We start from the raw sequence: 27871 nt of genomic DNA on the forward strand, positions 1-27871 counted from the left end.
ACCTCCTGAACCGGGAACCTGCTTGTTGTCCATATAGCCGCCGTCGCAGACCTATCCGAGACCCAGTTGCCGTTTCCGGCAGGGACGCGATATGGATCCGAGACTATGGCAATGTCCATTGCTGACTCAGAAACTGCTTGGTGTAACAGCTGCTGAGCTGTGCTGCAGTGGTTCAGGTTGAGTTGTGTCACTTGCACTATGAACGTGGCTTAGTCGCCGGCGCACCGGCCGGGCACCTTGGACCTCCCGTTACGTGCTTTGCGTCCCGTTTACCGGTGCAGATCAGGCACTTAGGAGGCTCCGCGCAGTCCTTTGCTTTATGGCCAGCACTGCCACATCTCCTGCACAACTGGCTCCTATCTGGCCCCTTGCAGTTCCAGGCTTTATGTCCGTGCTCGAAACACCGGAAGCAAGCTTCCGACTGCTTGGACACGCTCAGTGGGCATACCGACCACCCCACTTTTAGCCTAGCAGCTTTCAGGGCTTTGTTTCCGTCAATCAGCGGAAGTCGTATGGTGGCTACCTGGGTCCCGGCCGGACCCTTGCGTAGGCGAACCGCCTCGGTTGCCACCACCACTCCACTTTGCTCTTTGAGAGCTTGTACGACCTCACGCACTTCGGTGATCTCGTCCAGGTTCTTAAGCTGGAGAGTCACTTCTGGTGTGAGAGCACGTACCTTCACTCCGTCCCCGAGCACTCCTTCCGCTATTGGCTTGTATGCGGAACTCTTCTTTGTGGCGTCCTTCTTTAACTCGAGGATCATATCGCCCGTGCGTGAGCGGCGGATGCTCCGTACGTCCGCGCCCAGATCCTTGAGTAGGGCGTCTCCTCTCATGGCCTTCAGAACCTCCGAGTATTTCGACCCGTCGGTTTTCAGGATAAGAGCGTCGCCCTTCTTCGCTCGCTTTCTTGCCGGTTTAGGTGGAGCAGTTTTTTTACTGGAGCCTCCTCCGCCTTTTCTCTTGGCCCTAACCTCGGTCCACGGGCCACCTGTCTTGGAGCTTCCCGCTGGTTCATCGGTTAGCTCTGCCAACCCGCTAGCCTGAGGGCTTTTACCGATCAGGCGTTTTTTCGGTCCGCCAGGGGTGCTATCCCCCGGGGACTGTCTCGGGCGCTTGGCGGATGCCTTACCGCTGCTGGTAGCGCCTTCCGTAGCCTCCTGGGCCGCGTTACGACACTCCGTCAACGGGCAAGCGTCCGTTTGTACTGCCTTCGACGCCTTCACGGTCACCTTCTTAGCCTCTCCTGCACGCGCCACGAGGTCGTTGTGCGTTTTGGTCGCTGCATTCAAGGTTCTCCGAAGCATGAGCAAGCTCTGCTTCAGGTCCTTGGAGAAATTTCCGCGACCTGACGTGAACTCGATTATTACCTCGAGCTGCTGTGACGCTGCTACCACTTTAGGTACAGCATCTCTATTTTTCTCCATCGCCCTGATAAGCGCTGGGCCGTTCATCGCTGTGTCCGGCGTGGTAGGCATACCGCTGCCTTTGCCACCCACACTAGCGCTCCTAGTTGCATCCTTCTCCACCCTTGGTGGAGAACGCTGGATGCCTCCTCTAGCGAACGGGTTTTCCACCGTATCCACACTTGTTATATTTTTGATTTTGTCTTCCATAAGAATCCCACGAGTTGAGGGGAAAGAAAAGTCCGCCACATCAGAGCCCCTCATGATGCGGTAAGGGCTGATTACTGTGGAGGGCGCTCTGGTACTCCACAGGCTCCGTTTGAGGCTGAGTATTTATAGAACCCCCCCCACCGTTCATCCCTCGGCACGGGTCGCATGACACCTTGGATTAGGGGTTTATCCATTCATGTTTTTACTTTTAGCCATGGATAATAGCTATTAAAACCATCCTCCTTTGGGGGCTTTGGACCCTCTGCTCAGGTTCTCGGTATTTTCAGGTTCATCGAACATGCTTCTACCGAGATCCGTCATTTGCAGGCGGAGAGTTTACACTCAGCCTTCGCATGAGTGCCCCCTTCTCTGTCCGCATACGACCCTAGTTTCCACCGGTTGTCCGATTTCCACTAAGGAGCGTATCCCGGATGGTACCACGAGGAGGTAGAGATAGGAGTTGCTAAATAAGAGGCTGTGGAACTTCGTGATAGTTCTGGAGCGCATTATTCAACCATTTACCATCCTGTGTGTGTGTGTGTGTGTGTGTGTGTGTGTGTGTGTGTGTGTGTGTGTGTGTGTGTGTGTGTGTGTGTGTGTGTGTGTGTGTGTGTGTGTGTGTGTGTGTGTGTGTGTGTGTGTGTGTGTGTGTGTGTGTGTGTGTGTGTGTGTGTGTGTGTGTGTGTGTGTGTGTGTGTGTGTGTGTGTGTGTGTGTGTGTGTGTGTGTGTGTGTGTGTGTGTGTGTGTGTGTGTGTGTGTGTGTGTGTGTGTGTGTGTGTGTGTGTGTGTGTGTGTGTGTGTGTGTGTGTGTGTGTGTGTGTGTGTGTGTGTGTGTGTGTGTGTGTGTGTGTGTGTGTGTGTGTGTGTGTGTGTGTGTGTGTGTGTGTGTGTGTGTGTGTGTGTGTGTGTGTGTGGGTGTGTGTGCGGGGCGCAACTTTTCTATCGCCTGTTTCTCGGAGATGGCTGAACCGATTTGTTCGCTATTACTTTTGTTTGAAAGGTATTATTGCCTAGTAGATCACTATTGAGTTGTTTCGTTATACGATGTTTCGTTTAAAAGTTATAAACAAAACCCGATTTAATCCACCTAGTGGTGAAAGGAACCTTTGTTATACGGTCTTACTTGCTTAGAACTTGAGATAGAAATCGACACGTCTTCGAAACATAATTCATCTTTAACGTCGGTTAACGTTGCGTGGTGCGTTGGTTTTCATTAAATTTTTGGAAATTTAATAAGTTTACAAAATTTGAACAAAATAGCAGCACCTATAAATTTTGATAGATTCTTTTTTCATGAAATTACTGAGTAAGGGTAAGCTGGTTGTTTCTAATTTGAGTAAGTGCAAGTAAAAGTAAGTTATAAGAGGAAATATTATTCTTTAACATATACATTGCGTAGTAAAAGTCTAGTTCATATGTTTTTTAACTACGCATAAATTTCTGTAACGCCATTATTTTTGATTGACATCAATAAAGTTTTCTTGAATAAATTTCATCAATTTCTATTAACCTTCGATTACTCACGCTGTTGCATTTTGTACAACACGTGTAGGTTTTTGAATGCCATATTGTTATAAAGTTACAAATCTCTGCTTAACTAACGTATGTTCTTCAATTACCTTGTTATGAGCAAAATGTCATAATTATGCATTAATACTTTAAATTGTTGGGCAAATAGATCAGCATAAACTGACATCACAGAAACGAAGCAATCAGCATGTGAGTTGTACCGCGATTGGCCCTGGAAGTTTCTCTCGTTTCTTCATATGTAAAAATGGTGTCTGTATGCAGCAACATAATTAGCAAATATAAAATGTTTAAAATGCATCTGTTGGTAGTCGAGTCATTCGGGGTCAAAATTAAGGCTTTTTTTTAATCAAAGTTCTACAGCACCTAAACAAACAAACATAGAGGTATACTATATTAATCAAAGTTGTGTATTTTTACTATTTATACAATTTTGTAGTACATAAAAAGGAATGCAACAATTACAAAAAGAGCTAAAATAGAAAAAACTGATCTTACAAATTCATATACAATGAATAAGATTTTTCTCTCTTCGCTTAATAGATAGAAGGTTACTGTATTCAACAAAATTTCTTGTAATAATATGTTCTAAAACTTTGCAGAACACATCAATGTGTTATATTGAAACTGAAGAAAAATATTTTTTTTATTTCACTTATAGAGGGATTAATCAAAATTTAAATTGCACCAGACGATAGAACTTTCAATTTCAAGAAATTCTTCCGAAGGTTCCATAAACCTAAAACCAAGTTTTCCCAGTCAAAATTCTAATGCGCATGTCTTTTTGGCTTTGGACCATTGTGCGCACGAGTAACCGAATTACAAAAGTCGGGGCGAGTGTTGGAGGGTTAATATCTTTTGATCGGCAAAACCGATTCTTCTGAAATTTTGCAGATATATTTGTAGCATTAAAATCTCTAATTTGATGCCAAAATAATTCAAACTAGATAAATCATCTTAGATGAAATCGTTATAAATTATTGTAAATTTTAATGTGTTGTATTCAATTGATCATAACTCTCAAATTAAACGTCCAATCAAAAAACAAATCAATAGTGATCTATTAGGTTATGTTACCTGTCAAATGAGACTAATAGCGTATAAATCGCTTTAGTCATTTCTAAGAAACAGGCGATAATTATTACCTTGTCAAAACAGGTTTTTTAAGCATAACTTTTAAACTGATTGTTTGTTTTCAATAAAATTTATCCGAAAAATTTAGTGTTAACAAGAGCTTTCATTCGATACCAAGATCGTTGAAATCGGTCATTTGGGTTCGGAGAAAATCGTGTCACGTAATTTTTACTTTTTTATTTATAACTTTTAAACGAAATGTCGGACCTCGAAACAATTCAATAGTGATATACTAGGCAATAATATCTTTCAAACAAAAGTAATAGCGAACAAATCGGTTCAGCCATCTCCGAGAAACAGGCGATAGAAAAGTTGCGCTCCGCACATACATACACACATACACACACACACACACACACACAGACATTGCTCAGTTCGTCGAACCCTGTCGATTGGTATATGTGGCTCGGCCCTCCGGGCCTCGGATCAATTTCGTGTTTTTCGACCAATTCCTAAACCTTTGTTATAGTATAACAAAGGTAAAAATGTGAAAATTACGTAACACGATTTTCTCCGGAACCAAATGACCGATTTCAACGATCTGGGTATCAAATGAAAGCTCTTGTTAACGCTAAATTTTTCGGATAAATGAAAACAAACAAGTAGTTTAAAAGTTATGCTTAAAAAACCAGTTTTGACAAGGTAATAATTATCGCCTGTTTCTTAGAGATGACTAAACCGATTTAGGTGCTATTAGTATCATTTGAAAGGTAACATAACCTAATAGATCACTATTGAATTGTTTATTGATTGGACGTTTAATTTAAAAGTTATGAGCATTTGAATACAACACATTAAAATTTACAATAATTTATCACGATTTCATCTAAGATGATTTATCTAGTTAGAATTATTTTGGCATCAAATTAGAGATTTTAATGCAGCAAATATATCTGCAAAATTTCAGAAGAACCGGTTTTGTCGATCCGGTGTCGAAAAGATATTAACCCTCCAACACCTCCAACTTTTGTAATACGGTTACTCGCGCGCACAATGGCCCAAAGCCAAATAGAAATGCGCACTAGAATTTTGACTGGGAAAACTTGGTTTTAGGTTTATGGAACCCTCGGAAGAATTTTTTGAAATTGAAAGTTCTATCGTCTGGTGCAATTTAAATTTTTGATTCATCCCCCTAAAAGTGAAATAAAAAAATTATTTTTCTTCAGTTTCAATATAACACATTGATATGTTCTGCAAAGTTTTACAACATATTATTACAAGAAAGTTTATTGAATACAGTAACCTTCTATCTATTTGGTGAAGATAGAAAAATCTTATCCATTGTACATGAATTTGCAAAATCAGTTTTATTCTATTTTAGCTCTTTTTGTAATTGTTGTATGACTTTTTCATGTATTACAAAATTGTATAAATAGTAAAAATACACAACTTTGATGAATATGTTTGTTTGATTAGGTACTGTAGAATTTTGATTAAAACAAATGCCTTAATTATGACCCCGAATGACTCGACTACCAACAGATACATTTTAAACATTTTATATTTGCTGATAGTTTTGCTGCATACAGACACCATTTTTTCATATGAAGAAACGAGAGAAAATTCCAGGGCCAATCGCCGTACACCTCACATGCTGATTGATTCTTTTCTGTGATGTCGGTTTATGTTGATCTATTTTCCCAACAATTTAAAGTATTAATGCATTGAATAATTATGAGGTTTTGCTCATAACAAGTTAATTGAAGAATATACGTTAGTTAAACAGCGATTTGTAACTTTATAACAAAATGAAATTCAAAAACCTACACGTGTTGTACAAAATGCAACAGCGTGAGTAACCGAAGGTTAATAAAAATTGATTAAATTTTTTCAAGAAAACTTTATTGATGTCAATCAAAATTCTGAACCTGAAAGTTCAGCGCATCTGCTCTGCTATTGCGGAGCTCTTGCATTATCAAGGCACAACTTCTTAGGAAGTTTCCTTCTTACTCCATATCAGGTATGGAGCCTAAGTCCCAAAACGGTCATTGGCTTTATAAACCATGTAGTACCGAATTGGGGCACAGGATTACAACTATTCCGCTCAACTCCATCAATGGGTATGAGCGATCCGTAAACTGTGTACAGCAATCGGGGCCTGCCACAAAAGACGATCATTAAGACTGTCGCAGTGGCCTTTTAACCCAATGCCCTTCTGGCATACAAAAAAAATGTATAAGTAGAGTTTTGTAGTTTTTGAGGAGTCCAACGCTTGATGTAATTGATTACGCACTGAATTTTCAGAGAGCGTGTATATCTAAAAGCCTTAAACCCTTAATAATAAATGACAATCTAACAAAAACTCAAAATTTATCGGCTACACGTCGGAAAATACTCGGTGTAAAAGTTGGTTTGTCAATTCCCAATACTCTACGGTTGTATTGGTAGATTTTGCATCGACCCTTGTATTATAAACTCTGCTGATTATTACCTTATTTTTTGTAAAAGTGAATTCTTAAACAGCGCCTGATTTCATCTGCTGCAGCTGATCGTCTAATTACAACCTTTCTAAAAACAGGATCATTAATCACCAACTATATTTTAATTGACGCTGAAATATATCATTGTTCTATTTGATTCTCTCAAACACTTTTCGACCCAGTATCATCTTGCTATTCTGTATGCTGGTTCTTAAGTAAGCTAACAATTTGTTGACACTCGAGCATATTCCCTTCATCACAATCAAAGGTCCGTTTAAAATTTCCTGAGAATTGGAAATTCAATTCAATATTCTGATATATATTCCATGTCAATAGCCATGCGCTTTTTATTCTTAATCGGTTCATAAATTGTTTGATAAGAATTAGCCGAAATAATTGCATTGCCGATTCTCGATAACTGTAATTTGAAAACTACGTTAGTATTAAGTACTGATTCACAAAATGAATAAAAATTGTTAATTTCATTTCTAACCGCCTCCTTATCATTTTATAAACCTTTTTACACTTTTAAGGAGTCTAATACGAAATGAAATCTTTTGAAAGTTATCATTAGGTAGTAAATATTATATAATTACGATTCATTATAGTTGCTTCGTTTACTACTTTTGTAAAAATTCTCAATCATGTACTTTTACTGTTGATTTATTTGCACTGATTATCAACAATAACTGAATATCAACAGTTAAACGGAATATGTACGTAATCTGTTGACATATGCAAAATGTATTCTCCATTTGACGATTAGGAAGTGGAAATTTAGTGTTGTACCTTATTAATTGGTTATTTTCTGACATTGCAAACCCGTAAAAATTGTTAACAACATTGTTACATGTGGCGATTTCAATGAAAGTAACCACGTGTTTGATTGAATACGGAAACGGCGCTGCTAGAAATCGTACGATGATCATAGCAGCGAATGGCATGGCGCGTGCAATGCGCTGTGGATTTTATATGGAAAACTAATTTTTCGAGTTTTCCAATCTCTGCAGTAAATTTTCCAATTTTTCTCGCCGTAAAGACATAGCGGTGGTGAATACGAACAAAATAAAAAAAAGACGAACTAAATCGGACGCTCCGTTCTCAAGTGATGCGCGGTCGAGTTTTTTCGCTCCTCTTTTATATATAAGAAGATTTTCATATAGTAGAAAAGCAAAACCTTAATGAAATTGTGTACTTACAGTTACTATCCGAACATCCAGCATTCCAGAACCATCAAGTGTGTTTTGTGTTGAGTTACAGCGCCCGATTGGTACACAAATACATGTTTGTGTTATAGAACTTGAATTGTAGATCCCGGTTAAGCCTGAATGATTAATTTTTGGTTATTACTATAAGAGATATAAAAAAAACTATAGTACCGCTTTGTACCGGAATAGTACCACCCAAAATACCGGTAATAACTCCCATATTCGTACTTGTCTGTTGCTTCAACATATCTAAAACAAAAACATGAATTAATCCACCTAGCGGTGTGACCTAGCCTTTCTACTACAACAATTATTTTTCATTTTCTAAAGAACATCTATAATTATCTAATGTTTTGGAGCGTCTTAGTAGAATAGAAACTGGGAATTAAATAAAAAGAAAACTAATCCAATTTAATTCTACTATGTATATTTATTTTTGACAGATACGTATTTCACCTATGACTTGCTGGTGAAAACCGACGCTGAGGAAGCCGTAGCCGTCGTAGGCGAAATACGTATCTGTCAAGAATAAATATACATAGTAGAATTAAATTGGATTAGTTTTCTTTTTTTTTTTAAATTCCAGATCTATAATTATGTCGACTATATTTTTACATATCATGTATCAAAACCCTTACGTAACAGTAAAGTTCGTGCAAAAATAATATTTGCTTTTCCTGGGTGCGTAATTATTTATAAGCGTCATTTAATCTAGTTTAGAAAACCTTTTTTGTTTTTAAAATATTTACGTGGTTTATAGAAACATACGCAAACACAAAAGTTAATTTTTGCAGACTTGCATGAATATATGTAGAAAATTAGAAATTATGGAAACTAAATGAAATCAAAGAAATAAGTAGTGCAAAAGCAGCACTATAAATATGCTTGAGGACGGCAAAAAATGATCATTTTTCCAGCGCAAGTCGTTTTTGATAGCATGAGTGGTGCTATATGTGTTAAATTTGTTAACTTTTCGCTTAAAATTTGCGTTTCAGCGGCTTCTACTCATATAAGCCATTCCATTTAAAAATCTGGCAAGTTTTATTTACTTTATTCTTAAACATTAGATGAAATGCATGCCGACTGCGAACCAGATGTTTCCAAAATTATTCCGGTAAATGAACGTCTTTTTTTAACGAGTAGGGAAATCTGCTATCAGACACCTGAGACGACAACTCAGGGAGTGGGGTTTGGTATCCCGACCCCCTTACTGGGGCGTGAGGATCCAGACCCACTAAAACCCTACTCGAGTCTCCAGCCTCAATCCCCCCTGGCACCACCTTATCGGTATTACTTCAGGGAGGGGCTATTGTGCTTAACGCACGCTCTTAGATAACTACTGGACTATGGTAGTTAGGCTGTTTATTCGCCGTTGATCGGCTTTTCAGCGGTTTTGTAGCTCAAGTACGATCTGGGTAGCAGCCGCATTGACCGCTCCCCAGACGTCCGAGCTAGAACACATCCTTGGACTAAGTTATCCGGAGTAGTGTCCTGTCCGCTCATTGCCATCATGTTGCTCTCATGTTCTGCAGTTTCCTCAACGTCCGCGCATTCGGGACACCCGGGGACTCCGTATGCCCAAACTTGTGCAGATACTGTGTAAAACAACCATGCCCTGACAGAATTTGTGTCAGGTGGAAGTTGATTTCGCCGTGACGCCTGTTGACCCACCCGGATAGTTCCGGGATAAGTCGATGTGTCCACCGGCCTTTTGTGGAATTAGACCATGCCCGCTGCCATGTGATCATCGAGATCGATCTTGTGGTACTCCGTATGCCTCTAGTTCCACGTTGGTTGAAGCACTCTACGTCCTCGCTGATGATGATACCAATAGGCATCATACCCGTTAAAACGCAGATTGCGTCATGTGAAACTGTGCGATATGCACTCGCCACTCTTAAGCACATAAGACGATAGGTGCTTTCCAGCTTGTCTAGATAGCTTTGGGTACCTAACGCCGATGACCACACCGGCCCGCCATACCTGAGTATGGACTGGACCACGTTGGCTAATAGCCTTCGCTTGCTGCCATATACCGCAGAGCTATTAGACATCATACGAGACAATGCCGAAATAGCTGTGGAAGCCTTGCAGGCATAGTCGACGTGGCTCCCGAACTTGAGCTTGTCGTCGACCATGACTCCCAGAAGTTTTAAGGACCACGTTGACGAAATAGTGCAGTCCCCGACGCTGATATTTGCTTGCTGTACCGACTTGCGGTTGTTTACCACGATAACCTCCGTTTTATGATGCGCTAGCTCCAGTTTCCTGGATCGCATCCAATCTTCAACAATGCTTATAGAGTGAGCAGTTGTCAACTCTACCTCTCTGATAGATTCACCATAGACTGCCAAGGTGATGTCATCCGCAAAGCCGACAATCACCACCCCTACCGGGAACTTTAGCTTCAACACCTCGTCATACACGACGTTCCACAACACCGGGCCCAGTATGGAACCTTGCGGAACCCCTGCGGTGATTGGAACGCACTTCTGACCCTCCTTCGTGTTGTAGCATGGCACACGATTCTGGAAATAATTTTCCAAGATTCTGTACAGTGACACCGGCACTTGGACGTTCCGAAGCGAGTTGGCTATGGAGCTAGCACTATTAAACGCATTTCTCACGTCGAGCGTGACAACTGCGCAATAGCGAATACCTGTCCTCTTGCGCTGGATCGCCATCTCAGCTGTCTTAGTGACAGACAAGATGGCATCCACCGTAGATTTGCCTTTTCGGAAGCAGAATTGGTTCCTTGACAGACCGTTTGTATCCTCAGTGTACTGTACGAGTCTGTTAAGGATAACCCTTTCCAGCACCTTGCCGGCAGTATCGAGCAGACAGATCGGCTTATATGACGAGGGGACACCCGGAGGTTTTCCAGGTTTCGGCAATAGGACCAGGTTCTGTCGCTTCCATCTGTCTGGGAAGTGGCCAGCTTCCAGGCATCTACTCATTACTGCCCCGAATAATTCGGGAGCCTCCAGAATAGCCGCTTTAATGGCCATATTCGGGATTCCGTCAGGTCTCGGTGCCTTGCTCGCCTTTAGGGATTTAGCGATCTCAATGAGTTCCTCGTTCGTAACCATTACTTCCTCCCCGACCTCTAAACCGCCGTCGCCCACGTTACTTTGGATGTTCGGCACGGAGGCCGACCGTCCTACGCTATGGTCTGAGATACTGGAACGTCGGCCGTGGGACGACTCAGCGGCCTGAAGTCAGGGCCTTGGCTCGTGGCGCGGAAAGAGGCCCTCTATGATCCGCTCCAGCATATCTGGCGATCGCTCTGCGGGCGCCATCACGCCCTTGGTCTTTGCCATTACGACCCTGTAGGCATCACCCCACGGGTTCGCATTGGCACTGGCACACAACCTTTCAAAGCAGGCTCGCTTGCTAGCTATTATCCCACTCTTAAGCGCTACGCGTGCAGCAACTAGTGCTACTCGACATTCTGCTCTGCCCTCGTCCGAACGAGCGCTTTGCATAATTCTCCTTGCACGAAAGCACGCTCCGCGAAGTTCGGCAATTTCTTCTGTCCACCAGTAAACCGGTGACCTACCATACCTACGTCGGCTTTTCCTAGGCATGGTGGCGTCACACGCTCGCGATAGCACCTCCACCAAATGATCAGCGTTCGGATCGGGCATATCGCGATCACCGCACTCTCTTCGGATCGCTTCCACAAATACTTCGGGATCGAAGTATGATGTCTTCCATCCACGGGTGGTTGGAGTGTTGGCTCTACCTGCCGCCTTCTTCTTCTTCTTCAGCAGCATAGAGCCGGGGTGGCTCGTGCTGTTTCAAGCACTCGTCTCCATTCAACTCGGTCTTGGGCCACTCGTCGCCAATTTCCTAGTCGTCTCAGAAGTCGCAAATCGCTTTCGACCTGGTCGAGCCATCGTGCACGTTGGGCCTCCCTGTTCCTGGTGCCGGTGGGGTTGTTGAAGAGGACCGTTTTCGTCGCACTGTCGTCCGGCATCCTTACGACGTGTCCGGCCCACTGTAGCCTGCTAACTTTCGCTAGATGTACGATGGGAGTCTCCCCAAGCAGTGCCTGTAGCTCGTGATTCATACGCCTCCGCCACTCTCCGCTTTCAGTTTGTACTCCGCCAAATATCGTGCGCAGCACTTTCCGCTCAAACACGGCAAGGGCGCGTATATCCTCCGTAAGCAGCGTCACGGCTTCAAGTCCATAAAGAACTGCCGGTCTAATAATGGTTTTGTACATTGTTAGCTTCGTGCGGCGGCGTATGCTTCCTGATCGTAGCGTTTTACGAAGGGCAAAGTAGGCCCGATTTCCCGCTTGGATGCGCTGCTGGATCTCCTTACTAGTGTTATTGTCCGCGGTCACCAGCGATCCCAAATACACGAACTCTTCTACCACTTCTAGTTCGTCGCCGTCAACGGTTACCGTCCGTGGGATGCGCGCATTTGTTTCCTTTGAGCCTCTTCCTTTCATGTATTTGGTCTTCGACGCATTTATTTTTAGCCCAATTCTCCTAGACTCCGCTTTCAGTCTGGCGTAGATTGCCTCCGCCGTCGCAAAGTTCCTGGCTATGATATCGAAGTCATCTGCAAAGCCTAGAAGTTGGCTACTCTTGGTAAAAATCGTGCCTCTCGTTTCAATGCCCGCTCGTCGGATCACCCCCTCAAGAGCGATGTTGAACAGCATGCAGGATAGACCGTCACCTTGTCTCAACCCTCGTCGCGTCTCGAAGGGACTCGAGAGTGTCCCAGAGATGCGTACGAAACACATCACTCGATCCAATGTAGCTCTGATCAGTCGCGTCAGTTTGTCCGGAAAACCGTATTCGTGCATTATCTGCCATAGCTTGTCTCGATCGACTGTATCGTATGCTGCTTTGAAATCGATAAAGATGTGATGCGTGGGCACGTTGTACTCCCGACATTTCTGCAAGATCTGTCGGATAGTAAACATTTGGTCCGTAGTTGCGCGAGCCCCCATGAAACCCGCCTGATAATTCCCTACGAAACCTTGTGCTATCAGTGACAGCCGGCGTAACAGGATCTGGGAGAGTACCTTGTAGGCAGCGTTTACCAGCGTAATACCACGATAGTTGCAGCAGTCTAGCCGATCACCCTTTTTGTAGATGGGACAAACCACTCCTTCCATCCATTCCTCCGGTAGCTTTTCCTCCTCCCAAATCCTCGAAATAACCCAGTGTAGAGCCTTTGCTAGCGTTTCCCCGCCATGTTTATTAAGCTCTGCCGGTAGGCGGTCCTTCCCAGCGGCTTTATTGGTCTTCAGCAACCTGATTTCTCGTTTGACTTCTTGGAGATCAGGTGCTAGGACATCACTATCTTCCATGGGCGCTCCTAGGTTAATTTCCGTTCCGCCTCCTTCTGCGACTTCGCCATTGAGGTGTTCATCGAAGAACTGCTTCCACCTGTCGACCACCTCGCGCTCGTTTGTAATTAGATTCCCTCCCTCGTCCCTACACATGTCAGGTTTCGGTGTGTAGCCCTTCCGAGTTTGGTTCACCTTCTCATAAAACTTGCGCGTGTCATTAGCTCGGAATAGTTGTTCTAATTCTTCACGATCTCTGTCCTCCTTTTGGCGCTTTTTCCTCCTCAGGATCGTGGTCAACTGGTTCCTAGCTCGTCGGTACTTGGCCAGGTTCTCTCTAGTGGCAATACTTAGATAATTTTTCCAAGCGTTTATTTTCTCCTCCACCGCTTGTTGGCATTCTCCATCAAACCAATCATTTTGTGTACTCCGAGGCTCAATACCTAGTGCGGTAGCGGCCTCTCCGATGGCCGAGCGTATTCTGCCCCAACCGTCTTCGAGGTTTGAAGCACCTAACTCCTCGGAAGAAGGCAGTGCCTCATTCAGTACTCGCGCGTAGTTCTCGGCAGCTTGTGGGTTATCTAGCTGCCTGATGTTCAGCCGATGAGGGCGGCTTTGACGTGTCCGGTATACGGTGGACAGCTTTGAGCGCACATGTACTGCTACTAGGTAATGGTCAGAATCAATATCCGCACCCCGACGGGAGCGTACGTTCGTGATGTTAGAGAAGAACCGGCCCTCTATGAGAACGTGGTCAATTTGGTTCATTGTACGTTGGTCAGGTGATCTCCAGGTGGCTTTGTGGATATCCTTGCGCGGGAAAAAGGTACTTCGGATCACCAGGCCTCGGGAAGCTGCGAAGTTTATACATCGTTGGCCGTTATCGTTTGTGTCGGTGTGCAGGCTATGGGGTCCTACCACCGGTCTATACATTTCTTCCCTACCGACCTGGGCGTTCATATCCCCGATGACGATCTTGATGTCCCGTGACGAGCAGCTGTCGTACGTAGCCTCCAGCCTCGCGTAGAACGCTTCTTTCTCATCGTCGGGTCTACCCAAGTAACACACTTGGTTTTAAATAAGAATTGACAACGGATTTAAAACAAATCGAATTGCTAACCTTTCGTTTCCACATACTTAATTACGACCGGATTAACACTGAAACAGCGCAAGAAACGAGCTAAAATGTAACATGTTTGTGAAATATTTCAAAGTGACGCCTATACGTTGCATGGTATTTGTACTACCAACTGAAAAGCTTAATCGCGCTGTTGACAGGAATTTTTTTTTCTGATATTTCCCTGAAGTTATATTTCCATTTACAAGCAAATAATGACAGACATTTTTCGCAAGATAAAATGGCTAAAGTTATATTTCGGTAATTCATCAATCACTCAAAGCAACATTGTAGCCTTCAAATAACCCAAACTGAAGTGCAATTTTAAATTTATCGTGAACTTTGCCATGCTACTTCCGAAAAATTGATGCGCTCAAGATTTACTTTTATAAGCAAAAGTTGAGTGGAATCGAAATAAATATCATTTTTTGACAATCTCACAAAACATGCTAATCTCTTTGAAAACCGGCGGGATATTTTATATTAATTATGTTATATGTCCCTTGTATATATAAAATCATTCTACGAAACAAAAATAATGATCTATTACATTATATTTTGGCGCAGTCATCGGCCATGTTTATACAAGATTGCGTTCAAATGAGCACACCGATAACCGAAAAATTCGAAACCAATAAAAAGCTTTACTGTATGCATTTTGTTTCGCGTTAACTTACAACTGATTCACAGTTAATTTTTATTTGTGAAAGAACTTAAATTGCGCTCAAAAAATACCCAGAATACTCATAAACTGGAGCATTTAAGCTCAATAAAATATTGGAATGTTGCGAAAATGTGTCAAAATTATGGATCTGTGCTTTGCCGCTGTTCAATGCCGGCAATTCGCCACTACGAAGTTGCTGATATTGGTTTGATTTTTGTGTGAGAAACAAAGAGAAGGAAGTATTTTTGCTTTTGTTTTCACGTAAGTTTTGACAATTCGGCACGGGGTTTCGTGTGAGTGCGAACAGACTTAGAAATCTCTTTTACTTTCGTAGTCGCGAATACTCAGTTGTAAATGTTCAATAAAAACTTAGCTTTACAACCGAAATGCAACTTTAACCTGTCATTCTGGCTGAAAACATCGGCGTTAGAAATAAAACATTTTTATAACATCTTGTTTTCCATGAAACTTATTTATAATTTAAATGCAACTGTTTTCTGAATATTTTTCTAAAAAACATGTTGCAAGTGTTACTTGGGTACCTTCGTGCGGGCAGTGCACGTTAATGATGCTATAATTGAAGAAACGGCCCTTTATCCTCAATACACACATTCTCTCGTTGATCGCCTTCCAATCTATCACGCGATCCTGCATTCCGCCCAGCACTACAAAGCCCGTTCCCAGTTCGTTGGTAGCGCCACCGCTCTGGTAAAACTGGGCCTTTCCGCCACGGATCTTCCATACCTTCTCTCCTTTGCGACAGATTTCCTGCAGAGCTACGATGCCGAGTTTGCGGGGTTCCAGCTGTTCAATCAGCACCCGCTCGCAACCTGCGAAATTTAGCGATCTGCAGTTCCAAGTCCCGAGTCTCCATTCGTCGTCCTTATTTCGTCGCCTAGGTCGATGCCGAATATTCCGCTCCGAATATGCTTGAATGTTGTTAGTTAAGTATAGTTTAGGTGTGTAGCCGTACTGGGGCAACACTACCGAGTCTCGCGATGGGGCTGCCATCTCATAGTGCCGAGACGCACTATACCTCCTTCCCGGTTAGTATACGACCTTAGTTTCCACCGGGGTTGGTTACCCGATCTCCGCTAAGGTTGCTCGTATTCCGGCTGGTACCACGAGGAGGTCGGGATCGGAGTTGCTGGATAAGAGGCTAACGACCACTATGGGGTCTATATTCCGCATTATCTAGCCGTTTACCTACCCGCCGCCTGCCGCCTCGTTATCTGACCAACACCATAGCGGACCGCCTGATGGTCACTGTGATTGTAACCATTGTCTACCCTCCAGTCTCCTATCAGACCAGGACTGCCGAATGTCACGTCGGTGATAGACTCTGCACCATTCCTACTGAAGGTACTAGTGGTGCCGACGTTGGCCAGGTCTACGTTGAGCTTTGCCAGAGCCTCAAGCAGAATCCGACCCCTATGGTTCGTGCGACGACTTCCCCACTCAACCGTCCAAGCGTTAAAGTCGCCCGCCACAACCACCGGTCAGCCTTAGACCTTAGACCAGTCAGCACAACTGATACTCGGTCTACCATCCGCGTAAACTGCTCGATCGACCAACTCGGCGGAGCATAACTGCTGCAGTAGAACACTCCATCCACTTTGGCAACCGCAAATCTTTCGTCTGCAGTTGACACAACCTCTTGAACCGGGAACCTGCTTGTCGTCCATATAGCCGCCATCCCGGACCTATCCGAGACCCAGTTACCGTTTCCGGCAGGGATGCGGTATGGGTCCGAGATGAAGGCAATGTTCGTCGACGACTCAGTTTAGTTGTATTACCTGCACTACGCCCGTGTTTTAGTCGCCGGCGCGTCTGCCGGGCACTTTGGGCCTCCTGTTATGTGCTTAGCGTCCCGTTGGCCGGTACATATCAGGCACTTGGACGGTGCAAAACAGTCCTTCGCTATATGGCCCGCACCGCCACATTTTCTACACGGGTGGCTTCTGTCAGGCCCCTTACAGCTCCAGGACTTGTGCCCTCGCTCAAAGCACCTAAAGCAAGCCTCCGGCTGCTGGAACACACTCAGTGGGCATACGGACCATCCCACCTTCAGCTTGGCCGCCTTCAGGGCTGTATTTCCGTCTACCAGTGGAAGTCTTATAGTTGCTACCTGGGTTCCCGCCGGTCCCTTGCGCAGACGAACTGCTTCGGTAGTCACCACCACGTTACATTGCTCCTTGAGAGCTCGTGTCAGTTCGACCGCTTCGGTGATCTCGTCCAGGTTTTTAAGCTGGAGAGTCATCTCAGGCGTTAGTGCGCGGATCTGTATGCCATCACCAAGGACCTTTTCTGCCAGCACTTTGTAGGCAGAACCCTTCTCAGTGGCATCCTTTTTGAGCTCAAGGATCATGTCACCGGTGCAGGAGCGGCGGATACTCCGCACATCCGCGCCATGACCCTTCAGCTGCTCGTCCCCTCTCATGACCTTCAAAACTTCTGCATAACTCAGCCCCTCTGTTTTGAGGATAAGGACATCGCCCTTGCTCCTCTTTTTTTTGACCACTTTCGGTGGAGTTCGATCCTCCTCCTTCTTCCTGGCCTTCCTCTTTTTCACTGTTTCCCACTGATTGTCGGGCGCTAACTGCATCTTATTGCCCTCGGTGGGTTCCTCCGTTTGCTTGCGACCCTCAGCGATCAAGCGCTTCTTCGGGCCCGTGAGGGTTTCTTCCCCTGGGGACTGCCTTGCGCTTTTAGTGGATACCTTGTTGTCACTAGACTGCTCCGTAGTCGCAAGGGCCACGGTGTGGTCAGTCGTTGACAGGCAGGCATCCGTTTGTACACACCTCGATACAAATGCCTTCTCTACCACTTTTACTCGTGCTTCGAGTTCTCTGTATTCTTTCGTCGCAGCACGCATGGTGCCCCGAAGCATGAGCAGACTTTGTTTCAGGTCCTTCGCTAGGGTGCTGCGGCCTGCCACGAACTCGATAATGGCATAGAGCCGGTGAGACGCCGCTACCACTCTTGGTAGCATGTCTCTCTTTCCTTCCACTGCTTTTATTAGCGACGGGCCATTCATCGCTGCGTCCGGCGTAGATGCAGTTGGAGCGACAGGTGTGCCGCTTCCCTTTCCGCTTACGCTGGCGCTTCTACTCGTATCCATCGGCGGAGATTGCTGGATACCACCTCTTGCGAACGGATTATCTAATCCGCCCGCGCTCACTGAAGTTACGTTTTTTTATTTTGATTATTCTTATAGAATCCCACGAGTTGAGGGGAAAAAAGAGTCCGCCGCATCAGAGCCCTTCATGATGCGGTAAGGGCTGATTACTGTGGAGGGCGCTCTGGTACTCCACAGCTCCCGTTGAGACTGAGTATTTATAGAACCCCCCCCCCACCATTCATCCCTCGGCACAGGTCGCATGACACCTTGGATTAGGGGTTTATCCATTCACGTTTTTACTTTTAGCCATGGATAACAGCTATTCAACCATCCTCCTTTAAGGGCTTTGGGCTTTGGACCCTCTGCTCAGGTTCTCAGTATTTTCAGGTTTATCGAGCATGCTTCTACCGAGATCCGTCATTTGCAGGCGGAGAGTTTACACTCAGCTCTCGCATGAGTTCCCCCTTCTCTGTCCGCATACGACCCTAGTTTCCGCCGGTTGTCCGGTTTCCACTAAGGAACGTATCCCGGATGGTACCACGAGGAGGTAGAGATAGGAGTTGCTAAATAAGAGGCTGTGGAACTTCGTGGTAGTTCTAGAGCGCATTATTTCAACCATTTACCATCCGGTAAATGAACGTCTCGATTTTTTAGAGTGCATCTATTTCATGCGGCAGGCAGAGTTGCCATTTTGAAATCTGTGTTTCTTGTTTAAAAATCTGTGAAAATCTGTAAAACTATCGAAAAAAATCTGTTACTAAATCTGTGTTACATAAATTATGCTCCCATGAAGAAAAATTAGCATTTTAATGTTTTTGAACAATATGGTTTATTCAATATCATCCATACACTTCGTAGATTTTGTTTTTGATGTGCAGTAACTTTACCTCCCGATTTTTTGTGTCATTTCGCTTCCACTGATAAAATTGATAAACTTTTCTTCAACATGTAGCATATCTGTGAAAATCTGTGATTTTCAAAAATATCTGTCATTTGTGATCACAGATTCTGTGCTTTAAAATGACGAAAAAATAAACGTTTGCAATTTGTCAGTGCTCATGCCGTTGCTCTTGGCGGGGTTGAAACTGTAAAAATAGCCAGAGCGAAACCTTCGTCTAAAAAGTTCAACTCAGAGCGAAACAAAATTCAACCTGAGTGAAAAAACAATTTTTTTGACAGCGGTTCGTTTGGAACTAGTGCAAACCTAAGCAAGGTTTTCGTCATGTAATAAAAAAATCTAACGGAAGATATGGCAACATTACATTGGGTAAAGAAAAGCGAATTTTGTGTTAAGCTCTCGCGTGACTTTAGCTGAAATGTTCATCATATGCTATACAATACTCACGTGTTTTAATAACATTGCACGTCAAACTGCATGTATACACACAATGCGTTTGGTTATTTGACGCTTACAGTTTCTATTCTATTCGCAAAAGAATACGCTCAAAATAAATTTTACGTCGAAATCATAGGAAAAGTTATGTGAAAATAATTACTACTTACATTTACGTTTACTAGCTCCAAAGAGCGCGTCGATAAAATTTCTTCATTAGACTGGGCGTCGTCGTTTGGTGATTCAAATTCTTCCGTGTTGTGCGTCAATTGTAGAGAAAATTCGCGTTGTAAGATTTACGTCACGGTACAACGCTTGTCGAAAATTTATTGTTACTTTCGCGCAATTGCTGAAGGCGGTGAGTTCGTTCGCTCTCTAAAAATTGTCTGTACGACTGCAAGTTAGCTTCTGCTTCCGGCGGTAAAAATCCATATTCCTGGTAGACTTCTAGAAAGATGCGCTTAAGATGTTCGAGAGACGTCGGGAGTCCTTCGGATGCCAAAAGCATTCGAATGCTGGTTGATGTTAGTCCTATACAGACTGACGGCTGCTGGTCTTTCATATATGCCAAGTACAGGCGGACGATTTTCATTATTTTTGGTTCGCGCAGTCTAGCTTTCAGAAAGTGCCCGTCGCCGTTTTTGACTGCTGAGTGAGACGGACTATAGGTGGACGCATTGGGTCGTATTCAAATAGACTGTCTTGAGGAGGTGCTGGAGCTGGGTGTGAGGTATTGTTATTGCTGGCGTTGTTATTTTCGTTTTCGTTCAGGGTGGTGTTAGTCTGGTTTTCGGTCCTATATGGATGAATTGTTTCGCTTTTTTGAAAATTTATGAATTTGGATATTATGTGCGTTGTTGGTGGTCCAGAAGCATTGGCTGATTGCTTTCGACAGTTCTATGGACAGTGTTGCCACATGTACAGATTTATCTGGAAAAGTACAGATTTTTCCGATTTTTACCTTTGTTATACTATATAACAAAGGTTTAGAAATTGGTCGAAAAACACGAAATTGATCCGAGGCCCGGAGGGCCGAATCACATATACCAATCGATAGAGCTCGACGAACTGAGCAATGTCTGTGTGTGTGTGTGTATGTGTGTATGTGTGTATGTGTGTATGTGTGTATGTGCAGTTCATTTTCTATCGCCTGTTTCTCAAAGGTGGCTGAACCGATTTGACCGCTTTTACTTTTGTTTGAAAGGTATTATTGCCTAGTATATCACTATTGAATTGCATTGCTGTCTGACGTTTCGTTTAAAAGTTATAAGCAAAAATGTGAAAACTACGTGATACGCGTTTCTCCGGACCTACGCAACCAATTTGAACGATCTTAGTACCAAACGAAAGCTCTTGCTATTACTAAACTTTTTACCAAGTTTTATTGAAAACGGACAAGCAGTTTAAAAGTTAGCCTCAAAAAACCGGTTTTGACTAGGTACAAATGATCGCCTGTTTCTCAGAGTTGGCTGAACCGATTTATACGCTATTATTCTCATTTGAAAGGTAATATAGCCTAATAGATCACTATTGATTTGTTTTTTGATTGGACGTTTAATTCAAAAGTTATGAGCAATCGTATACAACACATTAAAATTTACAATTATTTTCGACTATTTCATCTTGGATAATTTATCTAGTTTAAATTTTTTTGGCATCAAATTAGAGGTTTAAGTGCTGCAAATATATCTGCAAAATTTCAGAAGAATTGGTTTTGCCGGTCAAAAGATATTAACCCTTGAACACTCGCGCCAACTTTTGTAACACGGTTGCTCGCGGGAGACAATAGCCCAAAACCAAAAAAATGTGCGCATTAGAGTTTTGACTAGGAAAACCTGGTTTTAGGTTTATCGCACCTTTGGAAGAGTTTCTTGAAATTGCAAGCTCTATCGTCTGGTAGAATTTAAATTTTGATTAATCCCCCTAAAAGTGAAATAAAAAAAATATTTTTCTTCAGTTTCAATATAACACATTGATGTGTTCTGTAAAGTTGAAGAGTATATTATTACAAGAAACTTTGCTGAAGACAGTAACCTTCTATCTCTTCAGCGAAGAGAGAAAAATCTTATTTATTTGTCAAATCAGTTTTTCCATTTTAGCTCGTTTTGTAATTGTTGTATGACTTTTTCATGTTGTACAAATAGTAAAAATACACAACTTTGCTGAACATAGTATACCTCTATGATTGCTTGTTTAGGAACTGTAGAACTTTGATTATAAAAATATCCTAGTTTTGACCCCAAATTACTCGACTATCGACAGACGGATACATTTAAAACATTTTACTTTTGCTGATAGTTTTGTTGCATACAGAGACTATTTTTCCATATGGAGAAACGAGAGAAAGTTCCAGCTGGGGCCTATTGCGGTACATTTCACATACTGATTGCTTCGTTTCTGTGATGTCAGTTTTTGCTGATCTATTTTGCCAACAGTTTAAAGTATTAATGCATTGAATAATTATGGTATTTTGCTCATAACAAGTTTATTGAAAAATATACGTTAGTTAAACATCAATTTGTAACTTTATAACAATATGGCATTCTAAAACCTACACGTGTTGTACAAAATACAACAGCGTGAGTAACCGAAGGTTAATAAAAATTGATGAAAACTTTATTGGATCAATTAGAATGGCATTACAGTAAATTATGCATAGTTCAAAACCTTTAAACTAGACTTTTACTACGCAATGTATATGTTAAATAATAATATTTCCTCTTACAACTTACTTTTACTTGCATTTACTCAAATTAGTAACAACTTACTTATACTTTCTCAGCAATTTCATGAAAAAAGGATCTATCAAAATTTATAAGTGCTCCTATTTTGTTCAAATTTTGTAAACTTTTTCAATTGCCAAAAAAATTATGTAAACAAACGCACTACGCAACGTTAACGTAGATGCAGACCGTATAACAAAGGTTCTTTCACCACTAGGTGGATTAAATCGGGTTTTTTGGTACAGATTCTGTACGGTACAGATTACAGATTTTTGTCATAAAGTACAGATTTTTTTGGGTGTCAAAAACTAATTTTTTTCTTTCAGTTTTGTTACTTGAAATCAATAGAGGAGCACCTCTTGACATGAATGCAAACAAAACAAAACATGTCTCTCTTTAAGGTTATGTACCAATATCATCAAGGAAATCAGTAATTTGCGATTTTTCTATTCTTTAAAGCAAACAAACCAGGTTTCCCTATGTAACAAACCAACTTTGTGGTACAGATTTTGGTACAGATTTTTGAAAGCAAAAGTACAGATGAAAAAGATTTTTTTACCTTCCAGTACTGCTACTCACAGCATGAACCCACTTCCCGTTTCATGAACGCCTTTAACGAGCTTCAGCAAATTATAACCACTGACATGAGCGCAAATACCATTAAACATAGGCTTAGGTTATACTACAGAGGACAACTGCTTTAGTGATTGTATTTTTATTTAATATTTAACTTGTTCCTATATGTAGAATTTGTCCAATAATTGTTTGTAAATTAGTCTTAAGAAAGGATAACGGGCTCATAGCCTATATTCAAAAACAAATACAAATACAAATTGTAATATCGCCCGGGTGTTTGCTGTATGACCTGCACTGCATTTCTTTTTGCTATAATCGCTATTGAGTGAGCGATATGCTTATTAAGTTTTTATGCGTGCTTGCGTGTATTGGGGTTTACCCTTCCTACAAAGCTTGATCTACGTTACCCACTTATTCCTCGCTGCCAGCACTATCCCATATTATAGCCGTCCCTGGCGAGGACTCATTCGTACCTCTGATCAGTACACTTAACTATAAGAGGGACATTTGCACTGTCAAGAGGCTTCAGAGGGTAAATATAGAATTCAGCACGAAGGAAGGATAAATGGAGGGGCCTGAGAATAAACCCATGCTAAAGTCACTTGACATCGAATGGCTTCATTCTACTAAGATTCGAACCCACGACCGCTCGCTTGTCAAAGCAGACTCAGTAACCTTGCGGCTACGGAGCCCCCCTTCGACAGTAGGTTGCTTATTTTAACATTATTTGGAATCACAGGAAGTTATAATTACTCCTAGTTATACAAAATCGAGGACAAAATGAACAGCTCTTGATTCGAAATCCGTACACTTTTTTATGTCTGATTCAAAATCCGTACACCTTTGATTCAAATTCCGCACACCATGTTTAAAATTAACTAAAGCCCGTGAATCTAAATCCGTGTATACGTGTCGATTAGACCTCACCTCTATTTTTTACATTTTAAGAGTACATTAACTTGACATATACTCACAGTATATAACAGTTTTATTCTTGATTTTTATTGCAAATTATACGGAAAACTAAAAAGTTGCAGAAGGGACTCCGTTATTTCGAGAGTACCAATTCAATATGGAGAGTACCAATTCTTATCGTAGTGACCGGAACTGCAATTTTCTACTATCTATCATCGCAAATGCCATATTCCAGTATATCAACATTTGTTTAGCTTTAGTCCTTTCTATTTTCTTTTCAAAACATGGAATAAAGTTGGATAACTAAAGATATTGCACTGGTATACGGATTTAGATTCAACTAGTAAAAATGATTCAAAATCCGTACAGTACTAAATAGGATGAATAAATATTACTTCAATGTTATAATGAATAAAATATAACTGTACAACGATAATCATCTATCTTTCAAATCTATTTTCGGGATTTGAAACAGGAAAATCACTTCAAGTACGCTGTACACTTGATTTTATTGAAAATGATTTTCTTGGCAAATTGCTAACGACACGGCAAATGGACAAAGAAATCCAACAGAAATTTCTAGTTTGATTTATATTAATTGTATTTCATAGCCTACTGCCTAAGTTTTGACTTCGATATAATGCTAATAAAAAATGGGTCTGGACCTGTTATTATTATTTTGCATTCAGACTTTTTTAATACATATAAACAAGCAAATTCTATTAGGTGTACGGATTTCAAAGCTCTACGGAATTCGATACTGTATGGTATAGTTCCAGTAGTAATCTCTGCTACTGGACTAATTTCCTGTACTCTTGTGCGCTCATTGGTAGAACTGAAGCTGCGCACCGAACTGCAAATAATCAAGTGCAAGTGGTTCTTGGTAGCTGGAACATAGCACGGAGGTTCCTGAATCACCATAACTGATCAAACTGAAGCAAACAATCAAACACTTAAAAAAATTAATAACTGATGAATGAGACCGTTTGGCAAAATGGTTAGCGCGAGGTAGATGAGAGTTTCCAGCATTACTGCTGAGAAGTGAAAAATTATAATAAACAAATTAGTTCTCAATGTTCCATTGTTGCACGATATCATGATATCATCTTACAGAAGGGTCTTACCGTTTATATCTCCACCGGACCAATCCGCGAAACTTATTTTTTGAGTGGTCGCGTCAAACCAAGACAGTAACATCAAAATGGATACGACTCCAAAAAATCCTTTTATGTTTGAACCTGAAAATGAAAAAGTTGAAGGTTGTATCAAAGACGTTGTCGACATTGGACTGTAACGGGAGTGGTATGTCATGTCATACCCATGTATATTGGTTTCTATAGTCTAAAGTTGCGTTATACAGATGATCACTAATTCTTGTAGAACTATATGTATATCCAAGAGAGAAACGAAATAATAAATACTTCGTTTTCAGAACTGTTCTGAGTCGCACGTATTATTCTTACATGATGTCAGTAAGTACAAAAGAAAACGTCCTTTGGTCTTGTGCGACTTGTATCTATATGAGGAAATCACCCATTGCGCAGCGCATTGACCGGAATGTAAACTGACGTCTTACCTGACAAGCTGCTTGACACTGAATGACGAAATCAGTGTTGCCACCTGTACAGATTTATCTGGAAAAGTACAGATTTTTTCAAATTTTTTGGTACAGATTCTGTGCGGTACAGATTACAGATTTTTGCCAAAAAGTACAGATAGGTACAGATTTTTATGAGTGTTAAAAACTCATACTTTTTTCTCAGTGCTGTTTCTTGAAATCAATAGAGAAGCAATTCTTAGTTATATATAATTCGATTACTATAAATTCTTTTTTTTCGAGCCGAACGCCTTGCCTTCGTTCGAACTACGGGTTCATGACCCTTTTTCATTCCTAAGTTTCAACGTAAGGTTGGTGACTTTTTCCATACCTTCGTTATTTCATTAAAAGCTCTGTTTTGCACCTCGTTGGTATTTTTCAACGTGTAAAAAAAATAAAACCTTTCCCCCCCCCCCTCTCTCTCTCTCTCTCTCTCTCTCTTTCACTTTGCGCTCTCTCATTTGCCTTTTAACTCTTCTTCAATAATAAATTTATCTTTGATCGTCTGTCTTTTCCCGACTTTCCCACTTTATTATGCAGTAGCCTGCATCTTCCTCCCCTCTCCCTCTATAGGTGCAGGCACCTGAGTATTTTGGCATAGGGGCACGGTAAGACTGTGCCATTCATACTTCCATTTATTCCAGGCGCCGAAACCGGCTCATTTACTCATCACCATTCATACTCGGCAAACAGTTTGATTCAATAACAGTCCTACTAGCCGGCTTGCGCGAGAAATCCCCTTCAGGAGATTCTACCAACATTCCAAATAATTCTTGTCAACATTTTCCCCTGTGTCTATGTTTCATCTTTGCTAATAATAAAAAAACTTTCATTGTCATAACCATCATGGCCTCTTGTCATTCATTGTTCTTTTTGCACAATCTTGTATGTAGAACAAATCCTTTAATTACCTTTGCCTTCTGGGAAAAGTCCTACGACTCCCTATCGTCATTATGTATTCGTTTTTATTATGGAGTGGCTGTTTCTGGCTCTTCTCCATATTTATCTTGTTATTTTTCATAAATCATATTCAATAGATTTGCTCGTGTGCATAGTATCTCACGTTTTCTATGCACCGGCGCTTGTATATTTTATATCTTCTCCCGATTTCATCATCTCTTTTTAGTTTTGCTCGCGTATCATGTCTCATGTTTTCTATGCACCGGCCTTCGCGTTCTTCGCGGATATATTTATTATTTTCTCACTATCTTTACCCGTTTCCATCTGTTTTATATTTCTCGCTCCTCCACGCAGTGTCTTATGTTTTCTACGTGGGGCGTTCGTCCTTAAATTAGGGTTGTCATATACCCTTTCGGCCGTGAAAGTCTTCCATGTTCATTGCCTTTTTGCAGAGAGAGAGAGAGAGAGAGAGAGAGAAAATTTGGCAGTTCTTTGCTGTTTATATATGATATTAAAAGGGAGGTGTTTTTCCACACTCTTTCGTCTGTCCGTTTGACTTGTTATATTGTCAAATTTGTTTCTTTCTAATGAGGGTACTCGTACTATTCCTTCTCATTTATTACTTTCCTTTCCATTTTCTCAAGTGAAGAAAAGTTATTTAATATTTACTCTACGTGTACTTTGAGTTTTGAATAAAAAATATTAACCAAGATATTTCCTACGAAATAAAAGAAATTTTTTTGTATGAAGTAGGCATCCCTACTACTAACAGACATCAGTCAGAGTCTGCAGCATGGTTAAAATCGCTGCTTGTGCATACAAATATGCTGTGGATGCCGCTGGCTGTCTCCACTGCTGCTGTCAGCTTATCAGCTGATCACATCGAATCAGTGTTGCCACATATTCATCTGTACTGGAAGGTAAAAAATCTTTTTCATCTGTACTTTTGCTTTCAAAAATCTGTACCACAAAGTTGGTTTGTTACATAGGGAAACCTGGTTTGTTTGCTTTAAAGAATAGAAAAATCGCAAATTACTGATTTCTTTGATGATATTGGTACATAACCTTAAAGACAGACATGTTTTGTTTTGTTTGCATTCATTTCAAGAGGTGCTCCTCTATTGATTTCAAGTAACAAAACTGAAAGAAAAAAATTAGTTTTTGACACCCAAAACAATCTGTACCCATCTGTACTTTATGACAAAAATCTGTAATCTGTACCGTACAGAATCTGTACCAAAAAAATCGGAAAAATCTGTACTATTCCAGATAAATCTGTACATGTGGCAACACTGATCATCAATCCATATGCATGTCTATGTAATATACTAATAAATTTGTATAATATGTGAAAGCAATCCAAAAATGTCCTCCTTTTATTTGTAATTTATTATTATGAGTTAATAGCGGGGTCGCATTCCGGGGTTTGGTTTAATTAGAAACTGGCCGTTTTCCTGGATGTATTCGGAACGTTCCCAGAACGTGTCAAGCTGTGGTCAATGTAATCCTGGACACTTTATATCACGACAAATGAACTACTTTTGCAATTTTGAGTACTTGTATTTTGATTGTATTTTAGTTCAATTCAGAAACTGATCCCCGATCCGGAACATTGCCTGACGTGTTCAGATAAAGCCGATGATGTCTTGAACATTTTATATGCACTTGGAGGTGTCGCATGACGGATTTGTTATGATTCAAGCTGCATCTAT

At 41.7% G+C, this 27871-nt stretch overlaps 1 protein-coding gene across 2 annotated transcripts in view; it reads right to left on the minus strand.

Annotated features, from left to right (window-relative positions):
- LOC128741961 (phenoloxidase-activating factor 2-like) overlaps positions 1-25142 on the minus strand; it is a 41267-nt gene extending 16125 nt beyond the window's left edge. Inside the window, exons 1-4 of one of the 2 annotated variants that reach the window (XM_053838104.1) lie at positions 24981-25142; positions 24787-24900; positions 8077-8154; positions 7897-8021 (exon numbers count right to left, since the gene is read on the minus strand). In XM_053838104.1, coding sequence (XP_053694079.1) covers positions 7897-8021; positions 8077-8154; positions 24787-24900; positions 24981-24984 — 321 coding nt within the window. In that variant the 5' untranslated portion in view covers positions 24985-25142. The remainder of the gene's footprint in view (positions 1-7896; positions 8022-8076; positions 8155-24786; positions 24901-24980) is intronic. The other variant, XM_053838105.1, reaches the window with a different exon arrangement.
- Positions 25143-27871: the final 2729 nt, after the last annotated feature.

The sequence above is a fragment of the Sabethes cyaneus genome, chromosome 3 (assembly GCF_943734655.1).
Source record: "Sabethes cyaneus chromosome 3, idSabCyanKW18_F2, whole genome shotgun sequence".
NCBI lineage: Eukaryota > Metazoa > Arthropoda > Insecta > Diptera > Culicidae > Sabethes > Sabethes cyaneus.